The following is an 18,904-nucleotide window of genomic DNA, read 5'->3' on the forward strand; positions in this document are numbered from 1 at the left end:
TCCTGTAGCCAAACAGAGCAGGGCATTATTACTTAAAAATTCTCATTATTCTCTATTTGATTCAATTTTGTCATATTCAAAAACATTGCCTTCAATAGTTATTTCCTGAACATAAACAAGGCAGACTTTTACTGTTTCTTCTCCAAACCACATGTTTTTACTGGCTGTTTTTACTGGCTATTGATCCCCTGATTAAAAAGACTCAAGCATATAATTGACAACTAGAAATGGCTGAATCTAGATCTTGATTAAAATGTGAATAATTGCTCAACCCTACTAAAACATCTCCATGAATCACTGTCAGAGACCTACAGGTGCTTGTTAGGTGGGTAAAACACCACTCATACTGGCGTGGTCCTTCTGTTTACTCCATCTTTGAGGTCTTTTTGAAAGCAGTTGTGGACTTGCAGAAAGCCCTCTCTTTCTCGCTCTGGACTGTAGTGGCCTGAGTTCTTCCCCCCTCCCTTCAAAGTGTCCCGGGGGAGTGAGTACAGTGATATGTCCCCCATCCCCATAACCCCTCCTGTCTTCATCCCAACTGGAGACGGCTCACGCGACGGGTTGCTGGACCGAGAGCTTGAGCGTGATCGTCGCCGACGGTAACGATAACTTGGGATGCGGGAGTATGGCGAGGAGGATGAGGTGGTTTTGATGAACTCGTGTCTGCCTCTGAAGTGGGTCTCTTTGTTTTTCTCGATGTAAATGTTGACCGCCAGCACTCCCACAGACTCGGCCACTATGAAGGAAAGGGCCCCGAAGTAAAAAGACCAGCCGTAGTTGTACTGGTTCTTCTTGTCCTCGTCCTTCTTGTCGCTGGGGTCGCCGGCGTTACTGGAGATGTAAACGATGATGCCAATGATGTTACTCAGACCTAAATCAAAAAAATAATAATTGAATTGTCAATCAATCAAGCTATAAGACATAACCTATAACAGATAAAATAACAAACAGAACAGGAAAATCTGAAATCGTCCATGTCCAACCATTGCAAGATACAAAATCAAATTATGGCCTGGAACAATGCTAGGGTCATCATTCCAAAAGTAACAAATACCACAGCTGGATCAGAGAGGGCGTCAAGATCCACAAAGTCAAAGAGCATAAACCGGAGCATACACCTTATGACACACAAGAGATCTATCTATGTAAATAAAGAAGCTCTGGATTTTAATTGTTTTACTAATTTTATTCCTTTTTCCCTTTCTTCCTTAGCTGATGTTTTATCCCACAAGAAAGTGACCATGTGCAATCTGGATGTCATACCCACCAAATTCCTCAAAGATATTTTCAGTGTGGTTGAACCCAGTATTTTATCTATTAACAACCAGTCTCTGTCTGAAGGCCTTGTCCCATCCCATTTTAAACATGTTGTGCTCCAGCAATAGAAAAAAAAAAACAAATTTAAGCATCTCTGATTTGAATAATTTTATACCAATTTTAAAGATTCAGTTTTTATCCAAAGTTTTAGAGAAAGTTGTTTCTAACCAGCTTTTAGATTTTATGAATAGAAATCACATCTTTGAGAAATTTCAATCTGGTTTTAAAGCATCACACAGCAGTGAAACAGCCCTCCTCAAGTCTCAAATGATCTTCTTGTACTCGCAGACAGAGGAGAGTGCTTGATTTTAATTCTTTTAGATTTAAACGCCGCTTCTGATACTGCTGTCCATGCAATTTTAATGAACCACCTCAAAAACTGGGTTTGCATCCGAGACACTGGATTTGATTGGTTTTATTCCTATTATTTAGACAGAACTTTTGCAGTCACTATAGGCAATTTTACCTCCTCCTCTGCCCCCATTACCTGTGGTGTGCCACAAGGTTGTACTTTAGGTTCCATTTTATTTTCTATTTATATGCTCCCCCTAGGACATATTATAGCCCGCCATAATGTGTCCTTCCACTACTATGCTGACAACAAACAGATCTACCTCCCATTGAGACCAAATGATCCCGGGAGCCTCGCTGCTGTGTTAAACTGCTTCAATGACTTGAACAGTTGGTTGGCACAGAACATCCTACACCTCAGCAGCTCCAAATCCAAGATCATTATAATCAGTCCTCCCCAGTCCACCTCCCATATCAGCAATAGTCTCAGCCCTCTTGCTCCCAACATCACCCCTGCTGACAGAAACCTTGGTGTAATTTTTGACTCACATTCACATAAAAAGTCACCTAATCTTGTTTTCTCCAGCTCTGTACAATTACCAAAATCAACCATATCCTCTCCAGTCCTGATCTTGAAAAATCATCCATGCGCTTATCTTCTCCCGTTTAGACTATTGCAACTCCCTCCTCTCCACCAAATTCATCTGGATCTGCTTTTAACAGATATCAACACATTACCCTGTTTTAGCTTTCCTTCACTGACTGCCTGTGTGTTTTAGAATTTTTTTTTTTACTGATCACTTTTAAAGCTCCTTTAGGTCTTGCACCAAGTTACATTTCAGAACTTTTAATCACGTATGAGCCCTCCTGCAGCCTTAGATCCTCAGGCAGGTCCCTGCGACTGTTCCAAAGTCCAGGTTCCGGACAAATGGCGATCAAGTCTTTTCAGTCCAAGCGCCTCGGCTTTGGAACAACCTGCCTGAGTAGATAAGGCTTACACCATCAGTACAATTTTTTAAATAACTTCTTTTAAAACTCATTGTTTATTTGGACTTCCTTTAACTGGTTTTAGTTTGACTTATTAATTTAATTAGATTTTGTTAATTTATGTATTATCATTTATTTAATTGTTTCTTCCTATTTTTGATTATTGTGTTAACTGATCTGCCTCTTTGTCTGTTTTTGTACACTTTCTGTATGCTTTTTTATGCTTCCGTACTGTTTTTGCTGTCTGTACAGTTTTACTTTACTTTGTAAACCTTGTTTTTAAAAGTGCTTTAGAAATAAAGATTATATTAATATTATAAAACCAATTACAGCAGCCTACAAGACATGTTCCTACACCATAACATGATGCTTCTGAGGAAAGCTACAGGAAGGAGCTGAAACATGTAAAGGAGGTAAAAAGAAAAAGAAAGAAAAAGCTAAGACTAAGCTTCAAACTGAAGAGAGAATAAAACTTTACCAAACATATAACAGAAAGCTGTGTTTAAAAGTGCACGATGTAACTTTCCTGGTTGGCCACATGTCTCCTCTGTTATAGTTTTAACAAGAATGTTCCATAGTATAGCACTGAAGATAAGTGCATGTTTCCAAGTTTCTTTCTCAGTAACAACACCTGTAATTGAATAAATGAACATGTTTAATACCATATTGGGGAAAATTCCAGGCAAAGTGGGACAGACCACCACCAAAAATGTACATAGGGCACCTTTAATTTAGAAGAGTCAAGTGTGGTTAGTTAGAAAGAACGTTAGAAAAACATACCTGCAGCTGGCTTTAGTTTCAGTCATACATGTTTAACACGTAAACCCTGCATATTTAGTTCTTCTCTCAGACAGAAGCCATTCCACTTTGTGATGTCATAAGGTAATATAGGATGTGCTCCCCTGTGTTTGTAAACTCATTACACCTTCACTAGAATCATTTGGATAATTCAGCCGTGGAATTTCTGATCTCTACTGAAATAAAGGTAAAAGGTAAATGTTAACTTGAAGTCCACCACTTCATGACATCACAAGATGGAACAGAGTAGTTTGAGCTTTGGAGATGTAGACAGACTTGACTCAAACACTTGTGAATGAAGGAAAACACAAGTTCAAGTATGTTTAACAGCATTACAACATGGCTCAAAGCTCACAAGAGTCAATTTTCCGTAGTATAAGTCCTTTAAATATTGGTCAATTTTTAAATAAAACAATACAAACTTCTGCCTCTCATCTGAAACTGTAATATCAACACATTCTCTTTTTTATGTTACTATAGAAAATGTTTGCACAGTTCATTTCATTAGCATTGCTGAACACCCCTCTTGATATACCAGGGTCCATTTATCCACTTCACTGAACTTAGAACTTAATTGCTGTAATACATCAATGTAACCAAAATATCTGCCTAAGAATTTGACATAACTGCCCCGATAAGACATGGATCCCATAATTACTCCTAGGTATGAATCAGAATATTTCTATATGTGCATGTACAAAGTGAAAGCAAATAAATGAGCAATAACTGGCGGTTAGTGAAACAGTATTGACATCATGGGTGTGTATTTAAAGTTACAGGGAGGTGAAAAGCTCTTCACATTGTAATTCAAGGAGGAAGCTCTGACTGAGATTATTAACAAGAACTCCTGAACATTCACACCTTTCCTCCACCCTTTCACCTTCTGCTTTCCTCTGAATATCAACTATGTGTCGCTGCCAATTAGAGAAAATGGATGGATGTGGGAAGGCTGTAAGAAAACGATGAGCATATTGGGAATAAGAGGTGCAGAACCATGCTAGGCAACATGCTAACACGTGACACTCTACTCAGACATCAATCACTATACTAGTAATTAGTGTTGTAGTCAAGACCGCACTAATCGAGACCAAGACCTGTCCGAGACCACAGGGTCCCAAGACCAGGACAAGTCCAAGACATCTGTGGGTTGAGACCATGCCGAGGCCAAGACTTTTAAAGGTCGAGACCAAGAGAAGACAGAGACCACAGCCCATCGAGACCAATTCAAGAGCATCTTTGTAATTTTTGACATTTATTTGTATTTTACAGTTATTTTGGCATAAATATATATCAATGTTTTTATAAATCTAGCTCCATTTTATCACTTGTCGAGTGTCAGACCTCAAGACTGAGACAAGACCGAGTCCAAGCACCTTCAAGACCAAGACAAGACAGAGTCCAAGCACCTTCAAGACAGAGACAAGACCGAGTCCAAATGCGGTCAAGTCCGAGATGAGACCAAGTCTGTAAAAAGCTGTCTCGAGGCCGGTCTCAAGTACTACGACACTACTAGTAATACCTCACTATACAGAGAAAAACATTTGGTTTATATCACGTTTGTTGCTCAGGAATTGGTCCATTTGACACAGAATTGACTCTTGTAAGCTTTAAGCTGTGTTAGAATGCTGCTACCTCCTCAAAAACATATTTGGAGGTGTGTTCTGTTTCATTGACAAATGTTTGAATAATTCTTTATTAGTCTGCCTACATCTCCAGATCTCAGAATGCTCTTTCCAGTTTGTGATATCATGAAGTGTTACCTTTTGTTCAGTAGAGATGGGCATTTCCAAGGCTGAAATTATCCAAATGATTGTAGTGAGGGTGTATGAAGTTTAAAAACACAGTGGAGCACTTCCTGTATTACCACATGACATCACAAGGTGGAACAGAGTGTTTTCTGATGGAGAGAATAACTCAGTTTAAATATGCAGGGTTTGTGTGAATGAAACAAAACACAAGTCCAGGTCTGTTTGTGATGAGGAAACAACATTATAACATAGATCAGAAAATAGAGTACCATATTTTCCGCACTACAGGGCCTTCTGGATTATAAGGTGCACTGTCATTGAATGGTCTATGTTCGAACTTTTTTCACAAATAAACCACACCGGACTTGAAATGAAACACAACAGTTAGATGGGTCAGTCGAACTTTGTTTGGCGCATTCACGGTGACTCTCAGTGTTGTTCCATTGTGGCGTGTAGGGAGGGTGCTGTCTGGGACCGCAGGATTGTTGGCGTGTTCGCAGTGACTCAGTTGTTCAGCTGTGGCTAGAAGTGGCACATTGCACTCGCTTTTTCGATTCGTTCCTCCATTCCATTCCTTGTCCGCATGGAGTGATGAGTGTGGCTGCGGGTGTGTTTCGCTGTGCGGTCGTTGTCTGCTCCGTGTATGTTTGCGAGTGCTGCGGGTGGTGCGGCTTTGTAATTTACTGAAGTCATGCTGGGATACCCGAGTGGATTCGTGTATAGGGCGCTCTGGATTGCGGGGCGTGCAGTCGTTTTTTCATGGGGTTGGAGGCTTAAGAGCGCGCCCTATGGTGCGGAAAATATGGTAGTATGGTCCCTTTAACACATTCCAGGATATAAATAAATGCATTTGCCCTTAACGTCTACTCTTTTTCTATCAGAATGCAGTAATAATGTCATACCTGCAGCAACAAAGAGGATGCCAGCGCTGAGGAGGATGTTATTTCGTCTGCTGTAGATGCGTCCCACCGCCACACACAGACCCCCCAACATCAGGAGGATGGTGCTGAGGATGGGGAACAGACTGGAGGCCCGCACGATTCCTACCCACACAAGAAAACACACATTAAACCATCAACACTACAGCTGCAGTCATGATATGCTCTATTATGTAAGGATTATCTCAACAGAAGACCTTCACAATGTACAGGGAGCAAATCTGCAAAGGGTGATAAACAAAAATATGTAAAATTAAGCTACTGCAACAATCACAAATGATGCAAAACACAACTGCTGGTATTTTTTTGGATATTACAACATTAAATAGATTTTGGGGCACAATGCACCCATATAGCTTTAGATTTCATTTTCATAAGACATTCAATCTCAGCTAAAAATGTTCAAACCACAGAATGACTAAAATGTGACAAGAATGAAATAATTGAATGTTCACTACAGACCACAAACCACAATTTCAGGCTGTTTAAAACAGCAAATCAAACATGGTAGGGGGTGGGGGGTGCACTCGCATCCCCATAGCTTCTTGAACCAAAAATATCTGGTGTCGCCCCTTGAAGTATTGCAAGGTATTTCTATTATTTCCAGAAAATGACTATATTCTGATATATCAAATGAAAGAATAACTGTACTGGAATACAGTTAAAGTTACAGTTAAAGTTATTATTCTGAATATATGATGCTACTTCCTGATACTGAGAACAAAAAAGTTATGATAATAATTGAGCAGGCGAATGTAATAGTCCTCTTTGGGACTGGTGAAGATGAACCTTTGGACAATCTAATTAAACATTGGTGGATACAGAGCCACAATAATATCTCAGCACTGATACAGCCTGTTTAATGATGGCTCACAGAAAAACACCGGATATGAGACAAAGCCCGAGACAGTCCATTGATAACGAGGCATGCGTGGGAGTTAATTCAAAGTCAATGTGTTGCCAAGAGGCGAAATAAATGATTTTGTTTGAACTGTAATAACAAACCCAGCCCACGTAGTTTGGACAATTTTGGAGCGGCCACAATTCCCACCGTTGTATTCATTGAACTAGAGAGAGAGACACCTCATCTCCCCATCCTTGGCTATATATGACATCAGTGTGGGGGAGGGCCGGGCATGTCACGACACATTAGGGGGCCTTGTGATAACTCCATCATCACGGGGACAATATTGAAGGGTGTAGAAGCGTCTGGAGATAAACTTACGTAAGATGTACTCCGAGCTGTCCGTGTCATAGTCATTGTCCTCTGGAAAATGGTTGATCCGGAAGCAGCTGCCTTTGTTGATACCTGCCAGGGAGACCGGCGGACAGGGTGAGAACAGAGGCTGGTGGACAGCAGTTTGGTTATTCAAACAAAAATAATCAAAGTTTTGTTTTGTTTTTGTTTTTTTATTTAACACACAAGCTTGCTAAACAGTCTAAGCGTTGTGTCTGGACAACTTATGAGAATGGTTGTGTCTCTTGACCTTTGTAAGACAAGCTCCATTGTGAAGATAAAGCCCCCAGGAAAATGTATTCAAAGACCTACTACTGTCGCTGCAGGGGTACTGTGTATGGTTGTACATGTTCTATGATATTTTCTTTAATTACATCAAAATGATTGGATAAGAAAGCCAAAATGTATGATGTTAATTAGAGATAGATTGATATTGTATCAGTTGGTTCATATATCAGGCGGAAATGTGCACTTTTTACTAAATCGGCTATCAACATTTCATCTCCAGCAGAGGCCAATATTTAGTTTGGCCCAACCAGCTGCCTAAATATGCATGAAAAATACTTGCCTAAAGCTTTATTTGAACGGTCTTATGAGGGTACTGCAAAAATCTGACTAAAACAAGGTTGCCTATATATCAGTCCAAAAATATCAGCAGATGTTATTGGCTATCAGTTCCTCTGGTTTCTAAACAATCTGTATCATCACATATCAGTCGATCTCTAATGTTAACTGCCTGGATACATGCAGAAAGTATTACTAGAAGGGTATCCAGGGTAAAATTATCAAATCACTGCATTATCTGAGAGGCAGGTGTCATCCCATGGGTTTCAGAATGATGAAAAATTAGGGCCATTACCATAGTGATTAATTCAAAACAAACTATTGCATCTGGTGAATGATGAAAAATCCTCCAAATGTTGCCTATAAACAGGAAGCTGAAATATTCCTGATAAAAGGTGCACTTTTCTGGGGGAGGGTCCACCATCTGCTTGTCTCCATGGAGATATTATTGTTTTATCGTGAATGTTCTGTGGGATTAAACTTCTCTATCTCCATGGAGACAAGCCGGTAGTGCCATCAGTCCAAGATACTGTCCAGATCTCTGGAGAGGTGAGCCCATTCACATTACGCAGCAAGTTTAAAAAAAAAAAAAATTGCATAAAAACACCTGAAGATAATGAATGAACAATGAATAATAGATGGATATGTTTAATGTTGTACTGTGGAACATTTTAGACAAATTAATAACACCTCCAGGTAGACAAGTAATGTAACCTCCCTCAGAAAAGTTACATATTGCCCCTTTAAAAGTGTTGTAAAGTGTAGAACCTGAGACACTGTAAATACCAAGGATATTGTAATAAACTGTTTTATTGAATTGAGAGGAAAACACATGTAGTGATTCAATTTTAGAGACATTAGAGGAGGTATGTCCCTGCAGCCCATCTTTATTACTCAGCATCCCTTTGCCATGGCAACCTCCCCCCACAATCTCCTGCGGCAACCCAGAATCACATTTGAGCCCCGCTTCTCTGAGGACGCCTTTGACATCTCACTAATGCATTCACAGGCCTGATTCACTCCACTCGCACACAACACAACACCACTGCTATGCTCAACCCATTCAAATACCTCAATCAAAGACACCTTTATGTCATCTTCTGCCTCAGTTCAAAACGCATTATCAGACTGTTTAAGTGGGAGTTCGTGTTTGGTTTAGGCACGACTGACTGAGCATAGAACAAGGCTTTATTTGTCTTCCTCTGAAAGCCCAATGCCAGTGTTGCTCAAGTACTAAGATACAAGATGTTAAATTGTATGCATGCGATGTCGTGTGCAAGGTGCAGCCCATTAACACCACTCCTCGTACCTGATCTGAAACGTGTCTATGCACACTTCCTGTTCATTTTTAGAAGTGATAAGACACTTAAAAAACAGCTCAGAACAAAGGGAAGATGTGAAAACAGCAATACTAAACAGTGGTAAGGGCTGGAGGTAGCAGAGATTAAGATACTCCAGTTATCTTTGGGAGTGCAGTGTATTCTGGGCATTTTTCTGTTGAGATTTTGGATTTGTACACAAGGGGTGAAGGATTATATGAGTGAAATGACAATACAATAACACTTTTTAAATAATCACACTGGTATTAGCATGAACAACACTTAATTCATAATGAACTAAGTGTTTATTAAACTAATTACACACTAAATACCCCTCTTAACCTCGTAATGAAGCTGTTACAAAACCTGAATCATTCTTAATAAACTATTTGGTCATTACAAATTAAGACTTTTTTCCTGCTTCACTAAGGCTAATTAAGATGTAGTTATTATAAAGTGGTACCAGTTATATTTGTGCAGGATGAAGATAGAGTGCATTTATGGACATATTAATAAATGAGCATCTAAGCTGCTCAGCAAAACTGATAGAAGTTCTCCTTGAACTAAAAAAAAGGATATGATGTTAACTTCAAAGCTGATATGAAAGAAACAAAAGCCAGCAGAGGACACGTGGAACAGCATGTCATCAACAGACATTGGCAGATGGCCATGTATTTATAGGAGTAGATTCAGAAACCAAACTTAAATATAATGGCTGCAACTAACAAGTATTTTAGTACTCCAGCTAGCATTTCATAATTTATTCAACTAGTCAAACACTGACTTTTAAAATACACTTTTGTAATCAAGTAAATGTAAAATGTGCTAATTGAAGACTTCTGCATCGTAAAGATTTACAATATTGTATTTTCTTTTTTTTCTTTTTTTTTGCCATTTTTTGTTTTAATAAAGTTGCTGTCTGTTATAAAATGCCTTTTGGCCTTTTTTTTTGTACAGTTCTTCAGATTAATTGCTACAGCTCTATTTTACATCGTTCTGCCTTTTTTTTTTTTTTTACTTTAACTCAACTCAAACTTTTTACATATTTTCTCAGCCTCTCAAAATACAAAGTGTCTGTTAAACATCCAGTGACCCACTTCACCAGAACATGTTTTTGAGTAAGTTGCCATTAGGGTGGCTGCTCTTAGCACCACTTACAGTAGGTGTGAGAAGCCTGTTTTACTTTGTTTTCAAGAGTGAAAGTGTAGCAGAAAGTGCATGAGACAGATGGCAGAGTTTAAGAAGAGCTCCTCATCTCCCTACTGCTGATGGAGCTCTCATGGGGAGTGAGAGGCACTGGCAATTCTTTTGATTAACCTATAGGCGAAGTAATAGCACGTATCTTAAAAAAGAAAGTGTACAAGATTTTTGAGTGCATTTTGAGCACATGTCAGCAACTGAAAGATCTTACATTGTTGCTATATAGTTCAGTGCTGAGAAATGTAGGAGGGAGTATAAATTATACTATAACATTATGTTTTGCCAATTTCTTTTTTCTTTTCATGTCTTTTTGTGCTGCTACAAGACGTCATCTGCCTCTGAACATGCAATGATTTGAACAATTATTGATTTTTATGTATTCAGACTGTAGCCATTTTGCTGCAGTCTGAATACATAAAATGTCATAAAATTAACTGTTCTGTGTTATTCTCCTATTCTATACTTTGCATGTTGTCACAGAAAATGATTTTCTGATGTGCTCCACACATTAATAATTCAGACATCTTTTTTATGTATGAAAAAATATTATACTAATGCAGTAAGTCAGTGGCATGTTGGTGTTGGTTAAATTACATGAAGAATGACAAAAAGTGTTTTTGAAGGTAATTTTAGGGAATGTATTCACATCTTAATAAATAATAGATGAGTAAGCAACCAATGTCTTAAATGTGATGAACTATTGAAGTTTTCTGGTGAAAAATCTGCCACCAGCTTGTCACCACAGAGATATTATTGCAGTGCCTGGAATGTTCCACATAATGGAATTAAACATATCTGTCTCGTATTCATTCAGTCATATTTTTGTTAATAAACAAATCTAATGGATAAATATGCATTCTTATTCGGACCACAGATGTGACCTGTAATTTGACTCAGAGCAAACGTGCCTTGTCTCCATGGAGACATTTTTATAATGCCATAATGTGGAACAATCAAAGAAAAGCAATGCTGTCTTCATGAGGTCAAGCAGGTGGCCTGCTTCAACCAGACAAGTTACATAGTGCACCTTTGGATTGGAATAAAAAACAATCACAAAGTAACAGTGACAGGCAGCCAGGGTTTTCAGCGTCTCTCTGCGTACAGTTTGGTCACTTGATATCTGTGTGGTGTTTGTAGATTGATCTCTCTGACTGCGGCTCAGAAACTGGTAATGTGCAAAATTAGAGAAGAAAACAATCAATAACATCAGCCCAGACTGCTAAAAGAAGAAAAGAACAGCAGAGCAGAGGAGACTAAATTTAATCAGGCAACAACTCTTCTAGGGCAGAAGGAAATCAACTGTGGCTTGAAGGAGTCGTTTTAAAAGTAAGCCATTTCATTAGCTTTGTCTTATCCTTTTCTACGCTGCTGAATATTTTATAGCTACAATGATGCAAACGAAGCATTACGCACGCACAAAGCATCCAATGCGCGCAACAAGCCGCGATTCGTTTGTTGGGCTTTTAGTTTCAGAAAAGTGCCTAATACATATTTTACGTGACAATGCCAGATATTCCAATGTGATTCCACATTTTTAATATTAAATTGATGCAATTTAAAAAGTTAGTAATTATTCCAAATCATTTAGAATTGAAACATTACAGTAGGAATCACTAATCATTTTTTGACACTTTACCTTCTATACAGCAGATCCTCCAAAGCCCCGAGTGCGTAAGATCTCCTTTCACTTTCTTGGTTTGCATCTGGGTCTCGTCTGTGGTCACGTTGGTGGCGTTGCAGATGTAGGCGCGCGAGTACAGCCAGTAGTCGGTTCCGATGGCGATGCTCATGAGGCTGAACGCTGCGAACGCGCCCACGATGGCGAGTAGCGTCTGGACCCCTCGGTCACACCACGCCATGACAAAAACCCACGTACACAGCAGCAGCTCAGGGGCGCGGACAGGAGCGCGTGGACCGCATCACTCCATGGGCTCTCATCAACTTCAAACCCACAATTACGCGTCCCGGACTTAACTCCCAAATTGATCGTTAAATCAACAGGTGTTATCCATTATAAAAGTAAAAGACCATTTTGATACATGTCACACGAGACAACAGGAGAACGTTAGCTACTATTTAAAATAAAGGCTTAGACAGAAGAAACAGCACTGTTCCTCCAGACCGCACCCTCCAAGCCTGTTGCACAGCACAGCCAATCGCGAAACGGCAGGTTGCGGAGGAAAACATCACTGGCGTCAACATGTGCAACGAGGAAAGAGTTGAAAATACGCACGGACAAAACAGATCAAAGCTGAGCTTAAAATAGAATCACAAAGTCACCTCTTATCAAGACGGTTGTAACGCCAATGTAGCCTATGTTGGTTTCAAATGAGGTATGTGTATTTGCCTAATGGTGCGCATTCTAGTTACTTCAGAAAGTGAATTATTTTCATTTGGAAAAGAATAAATAAACATAAAATCTCGATTGCTTTTAAGTGAATAAAGCACTTTTTTCTTTCAACTTTCCTGAAGCTCCTATTTCATTAACCCTTACTTGAGCAATTTATTAGGAAGTATTTTATTGAAGTTAAGTCATTTTCACTGATAATCACTGAGAGTCAGAAATGCATATTGTTCTGAGACTGTTCTTGTTCTGTGCAATAAATGTGGCCTGGGACCTTTTTGATCTAACCACAAACTATGGGCAAACAAGACCTAACCATCCATGTATTCACTTAGTATATTTACTGTACTGTGTAACCTTTAGGCCTACTTAAGCATACGTTAAATAAATTAAACATGCTATAAGCCATCACACTGAGATTAGAGGTTTTAATGTGTGCTTTGTACTGTAAAAAAAAATAATAATTAAAAAGCCAAAGCTGCAGCAGTGATGAAATACTTTCCAAAACAGTCATCAAACTCACTTTGAAGTCGTAGTTCGCACAAACCACACAGCAGCGCTTAAATGAGGGCGACTACATGAATCTGAGCTAGTGCAATTTGATGTTCTTAAATGAGTGCAGTTGTCTAAAAGCTTTCCCAGGTCAGGCCCTGCACTTTGAGCCTCTGGCTGTTAACAGTCTGTGTGGGTTTAAGGAAGGACCAGTTTTTTCTTATAATATGGTGCCATACAGACTGGTCTCCACATGCACTGTCTCTATGTAAATTATTATTACTAAATCAAAGGTTAAGCATTACTGTATACTGTCTAAAGGCAAAATCATGTGTGGGTTGTACTTTTATTAAAACTGTACTTCCTTGGTATTTTCATATTTGTATAATGCCATATTTCACTCCCTGAATTACATTTTAACAGTGTAATAATTCTTGATTAAAAGACTGGGATACTCTTCTCATTGCCAGCCAACCAATTCTCTCAGTGACAAAAACTTTACTCAGTGATTTTAACATTAGTGTTGATATGATTTTGTTTTTGTGGTACAACCTTTGAAAAGTATCAGAGTTGTGCATTATTAAACGTTTAATTTTACAAATACAAGTATCAAATTCAAATTATACATCAGATGTTCAGAGCAGTTGTTTTATTAGTCTAGAAGAGGAGTGTCCCCAAATACTTTACTCTTACTTGAGTAATCTTATTTTGACATAATGGTACCCTTAAGGTTAATTTTCTGGCTGGTTAAATCTTTGGCTACTCATGGTTTGATCATGGATTAAATGTTAGAAATAATCTTTTGAGAAAAACAACTAAGTGCAGTAAGTCCATCTCTCTCCATAGCAAACATGGACTTGGCTTCAGTGACTGTACTAAAAGGTTGGAGTGGGCGGGTCTTGGCGGGTGGCGCAGGCTCACTGCTGCTGCTGAGATGTTTCAAAAGCAAAGTTACATTTTCTGGCTTTTTAAATTTTAGTATTAGCAATCAAAACACAGACTGGTCTATTTTATTATCTGTCTAAGAGCATGAATATTTGATAAGGCTTTTCTTCATTTCTTCCACTAGAAGAAAAAAAATTCAGTTGAAACTCATCAAATGTGTAGTTTCTGTGTACAGTCTCAGGCTCGGCTGTCATAGGAGTCCAAACGTTGCATCATGAAAAGAGTACACTATTACTGAGTGAGGGTGAAATGAATTTTTAATTCTCTACCTAACATTTTCTTACATTTGCAGATTGTCCAGAAAGATATGGGAAGGAACACACAAAACAGTAAAAAAAATATATATATTATTTGCATAGCTGTAGATAATCTGAATATACATACTTCAGCTTTTTTACACTCTTCACACTAAGTGAATTGGTGGTTTTCAGAATGTGTTGATGCCATACTCCCAAATGAACAACAACAACAACAACAACAACAACAATACTAATACTAATAATAATAATAATAATAAAAATAATAATAAAAGCTTTCTCAAAGACGCTTTGCAGAGCATTATTCATTCACTCCACACTCAGTGGTGGTATGCTACTACTGTAGCCACAACTGCCCTGGGGCAGACTGACAGAAGCAAGGCTGTCAATCTGCCCTTCTAACCATCACTCACACACACACACACACACACACACACACACACACACACACACACACACACACACACACACACACACACACACACACACACACGCACACACACGCACAGCACACACACACACACACACACACACACACACACGCACACACACGCACACACACACACACACACACACACACGCACACACACGCACACGCACGCACACGCACACACACGCACACACGCACACCACTTTCAAACTAGGCAATGTGGGTGAAGTGCCTTGCCTAAGGACACAACCACAGTTTATTTATTTATTTATTTTTTTGCCACTGGTGCCCCAGTGTGGCACCTGATTTTCCCAGTGGTCTCCCATCCAAGTACTAAGGCCCGGCCTTGCTTCACTTCATAGATCTGACAGGATCAGGCTTTAACAAGCTGGTATGGCCACTGTGGAGTAAGAGACAGTTTTTCCTATTGATTACATTGTACTTTGCCATGAGATATCCTAAAGGTAAATTCACAAATGTTGAACCTGATCATTTCTATTAGTAAGTAAAGACATTAACTTCTTGTGTTATGACAAAAATCTGCATTTCAACAATATTTATTTTTGTTATGTTACCTGAAACTCAGCAATTGGAAAATCTAACAGAATGTGAGTGACCACAAACACAACCCTTGCAAAGAAAGACAAAAAATAATTTAGAAAATGCTGCAGGAGTATGGTGATGATGACAACACAATTACAAACACCAAGCATCTCTCAGGAAAATTGACTGAAACCATGACTTTCTCTCATTACCCGCACCTTTCCTGAGCCGATAATACTGATTTGTTGGTTTTGTATTGTCAGTAATAGAAGCACCCTGTTGGAGCTTCCTCTTCTCCTGGTGGATTCCTCACTGGAGCCGGAGCCAAACATGAACCCTGCTTGAACTCAATAATTATGTCACTTTATTTTGTATTGCTTGTTTTTAACCATAGTTGTCGTGCAGCTACTTTTAATAGATGCTCAGTTTTTCAAGCCAGAGAAAATAATTGCCGCCTGCTGTATAAGCTCTGTGTATGTGCCACTGTGCCAAGGCTATTTACACAGGAAATTGGACCTGTGATGAAGGAAGTAACTGGTTATTTCTTCAGAATGAGTTTTGACAAAATTTAGAAAGATTTTTGGCAAAATTGCAGGGTGAGGGGAAAAAGCTTTTGAATCGTGTTTTCTTTGAGGAGTGAATGCGAAGAAATGGGTCCAAGTGAGAAGCTAAACCAAGGAGGAAATGTGTAAACTTGGAGATGCAAAAATAGATGGATGAGTTTTCCACATGCCACATACATTAAAAAGGAGCCCTTTAACCCTCTAGAACTAATATACTATATCATCAGAACACAAAACTCCATTCACAGGATTACAAATGAGTTGCTCATAATTATGATACAACAAAGAAAAACAAAAACAAAAAAGACAATTTCAGATTCAGGACAAAAAGTCTGATCAGTGTCAACCCTGATCACCAATAGCACCCACAACAGGCCTGGGCCTACAGGGGTGCAAAAGGGTGCATGGCAACCTCATTTTAAAGTGTTTGCACTCTCATTTTAGGATTGTGAAATAATTACTTTTAATGGAAGCGTATTGTATTTGTACCCCTTTGAAACTCTGATGCACCATCAAAACTAAAAAAACAGGTAAACTAAAAACTAGGTCAGACTTATCCTGTAAATATGGCTTTAGTCAGTTTAGTCTGGACCAGGGCCTGGCTCACAATGCAAACAGCGCTTCCTTTCAACAGAAGAAAAGACTGCGACTTAAAGGACCAATATTACACATTTTTTAAATCTAGGTTATGTTGTTTCCTGATCAAAAACATCCATAGAGCTGTGCTTTGTTTCAGTCACACACATTTAAGTCACAAACCATGTATATTTAGGCTGTGTTATCCTCTCAAACAAAAAACACTCTGTTCCACCTTGTGATGTCATGTACACATACAGAAAGGTCTCCACTGTGTTTTTAAAGTCCTTACACCTTTATTAGAATCATTTAGATGATTTCAGCACTGCAATGCCAATCTCTATTAAACAATAGGTAAACTGTAACAGTTAACTTGAAAACTGCCACCGCATGACATCACAAGGTGGAATAGAACATTTTGAGCTTTAGAAATCTAGACAAACTAATAAATCAAGATTATTCAAACATGTGTGAATTAAACAAAAAACAAGATGGTTTTAAGAAGGTAACAGCATTATAAGATGGTGTAAAGCTCACAAGAATCAGTTTAGTCTAATAGGACCTTCAAAGGAAGTGAGGACTGAACACAGTAATATAAATTAAACATTCAAATGATATTTTAGCTTTTATCAAGGATATAACGTACATGTACAATTCATTTTAATTAAACTATTAAATATATGTCAAGTGTGGTAAAGTCATTTTATTTATTTAGCATATAGCATTAAAAACGGTTGTAATAAGCTGCATTAAAGTGCTTTACAACACGAAACATCACATAGAGAAAAATTAATAATAATAACATTTAAAATGGTCCATAAAAACGTCACTGAACATAAAAAGATAAAATCTAAAGTTGACAGCTCCAGAACAAAGCTCTCAGGCTGTTAAGGAGAGCTCAAATTCTCTAACAGCAAGATAAAAGATAAAATGACCCCCTGCTAAATAGTCTCATAATTTCGTTTAGCATGTAAACTGTAAAATGGGTGAGGTTGGGGCAAACAGCAATAAATCAGAGTATCCAAACCCTGTGGTGACCTGCTAGGGAATGGGACCCACAACCTCCACACTGAGCAACAGGAGCACTGCTCATGTTGCTGATTACCCATTATTTATAAACTGTTGGAGAGTCGTAAAACCACCAAATGAATTTAAGACGGCGATAATCACTGACTACCACGAGAGGTCGCCACAAGAACCGTGGATTATAGTTTTCTAGTACAGTGGCATAGACATGTTATGAACGTCTGACTAGACTAAATCCTTACTCTTGACAATGTAAACAGTAACGTAAAATCTACCCTCATGTGTGTCATGTGTTTCAGTTTGTTTAGTTTGGCACTATACAATATATTATACAATATAATACAAGGCTACTCTATATTCATTTATTGGTATAAAGAAACACGCATATTTGACTATAATTAACCAGAAATTACTGTTGCCAGAATCGATTTGGCCCTTAAGAAAGATTAAATATTGCATTATATATTTACTACATTATATATTGTATTATCATTATCGGGTTGTATTTCCATTAAAGCAACACTAGATGGCGCTGCAACAACTCAAACGGCTAGTGAGTACTCATTCACTGACGCCAAAGGTGCAAAAAGTTTATTTCTGCCCATCATCAGTAAACCTGAATTTGAGTCTTTTTAATTAAAACTGCAAAGAATGTTGTTCACCATACTTGTCATGTGTGTGTGTTTTTTTTATTATTACTGACTTCAGATACAGAAAAGAGCAGAAACTCCAACCTGAAACTTAAATGTAAAAGTGTTTATTCCTGGGTGGGGTGCTGAGACATGTCTGCAGCTCTAACTATTGAGTCTCGACTCTTATGACCTTAATCACACACTGGAAAAAGAACCACACAAAGAGATCTTTTACATTTTATTAATCAACAAACTGTTTCATAGTTTCATAGTTTCATAGTTGTATGGCATAGAAGCTCACGTTAACATTGTGTTTTAATATAAAATACTCTAGTATTGCACTTGACTCCATCTTATAATAATAATTTTACACTCTGCATCTGTTTAATATTATGGAAAAGTTCACATTCGCAATGAGATGCAGCAGGCGAAGCTAAAAATAATCACAAAACACAATAAGTTTCATACTGTACTTTTGTCTATACAAAACAACTCTATATTTACATTATAAAAACACTTACTTGCACACACAGGGCGCCATGCACAATGTTACGTGAGTTTAATGTTATGTAGAGTTCACACCATGCAATAATATCTGTACATTATAAAACATTACACCATTTTATATTAACCAAAACTGATGATGATAAATTATTTTATATATGCATAAATATTCTGTATTCTGTACACAAGTACA

At 38.3% G+C, this 18,904-nt stretch overlaps 1 protein-coding gene across 1 annotated transcript; it reads right to left on the reverse strand.

Annotated features, from left to right (window-relative positions):
* Positions 1 to 341: 341 nt before the first annotated feature.
* Positions 342 to 12,258, reverse strand: LOC110166258 (voltage-dependent calcium channel gamma-4 subunit). The gene is made up of 4 exons (XM_020931485.2): positions 12,036 to 12,258; positions 7,305 to 7,388; positions 6,044 to 6,184; positions 342 to 871 (listed from the first exon to the last, which is right to left on the reverse strand). Exons 1-4 carry the CDS (start codon positions 12,256 to 12,258, stop codon positions 342 to 344), a joined length of 978 nt encoding a protein of 325 aa, XP_020787144.1.
* Positions 12,259 to 18,904: the final 6,646 nt, after the last annotated feature.

This window comes from Boleophthalmus pectinirostris, unplaced genomic scaffold, assembly GCF_026225935.1.
Source record: "Boleophthalmus pectinirostris isolate CB_2022bp ecotype Guang Dong unplaced genomic scaffold, ASM2622593v1 HiC_scaffold_22, whole genome shotgun sequence".
Classification (NCBI taxonomy): Eukaryota; Metazoa; Chordata; class Actinopteri; order Gobiiformes; family Gobiidae; genus Boleophthalmus; species Boleophthalmus pectinirostris.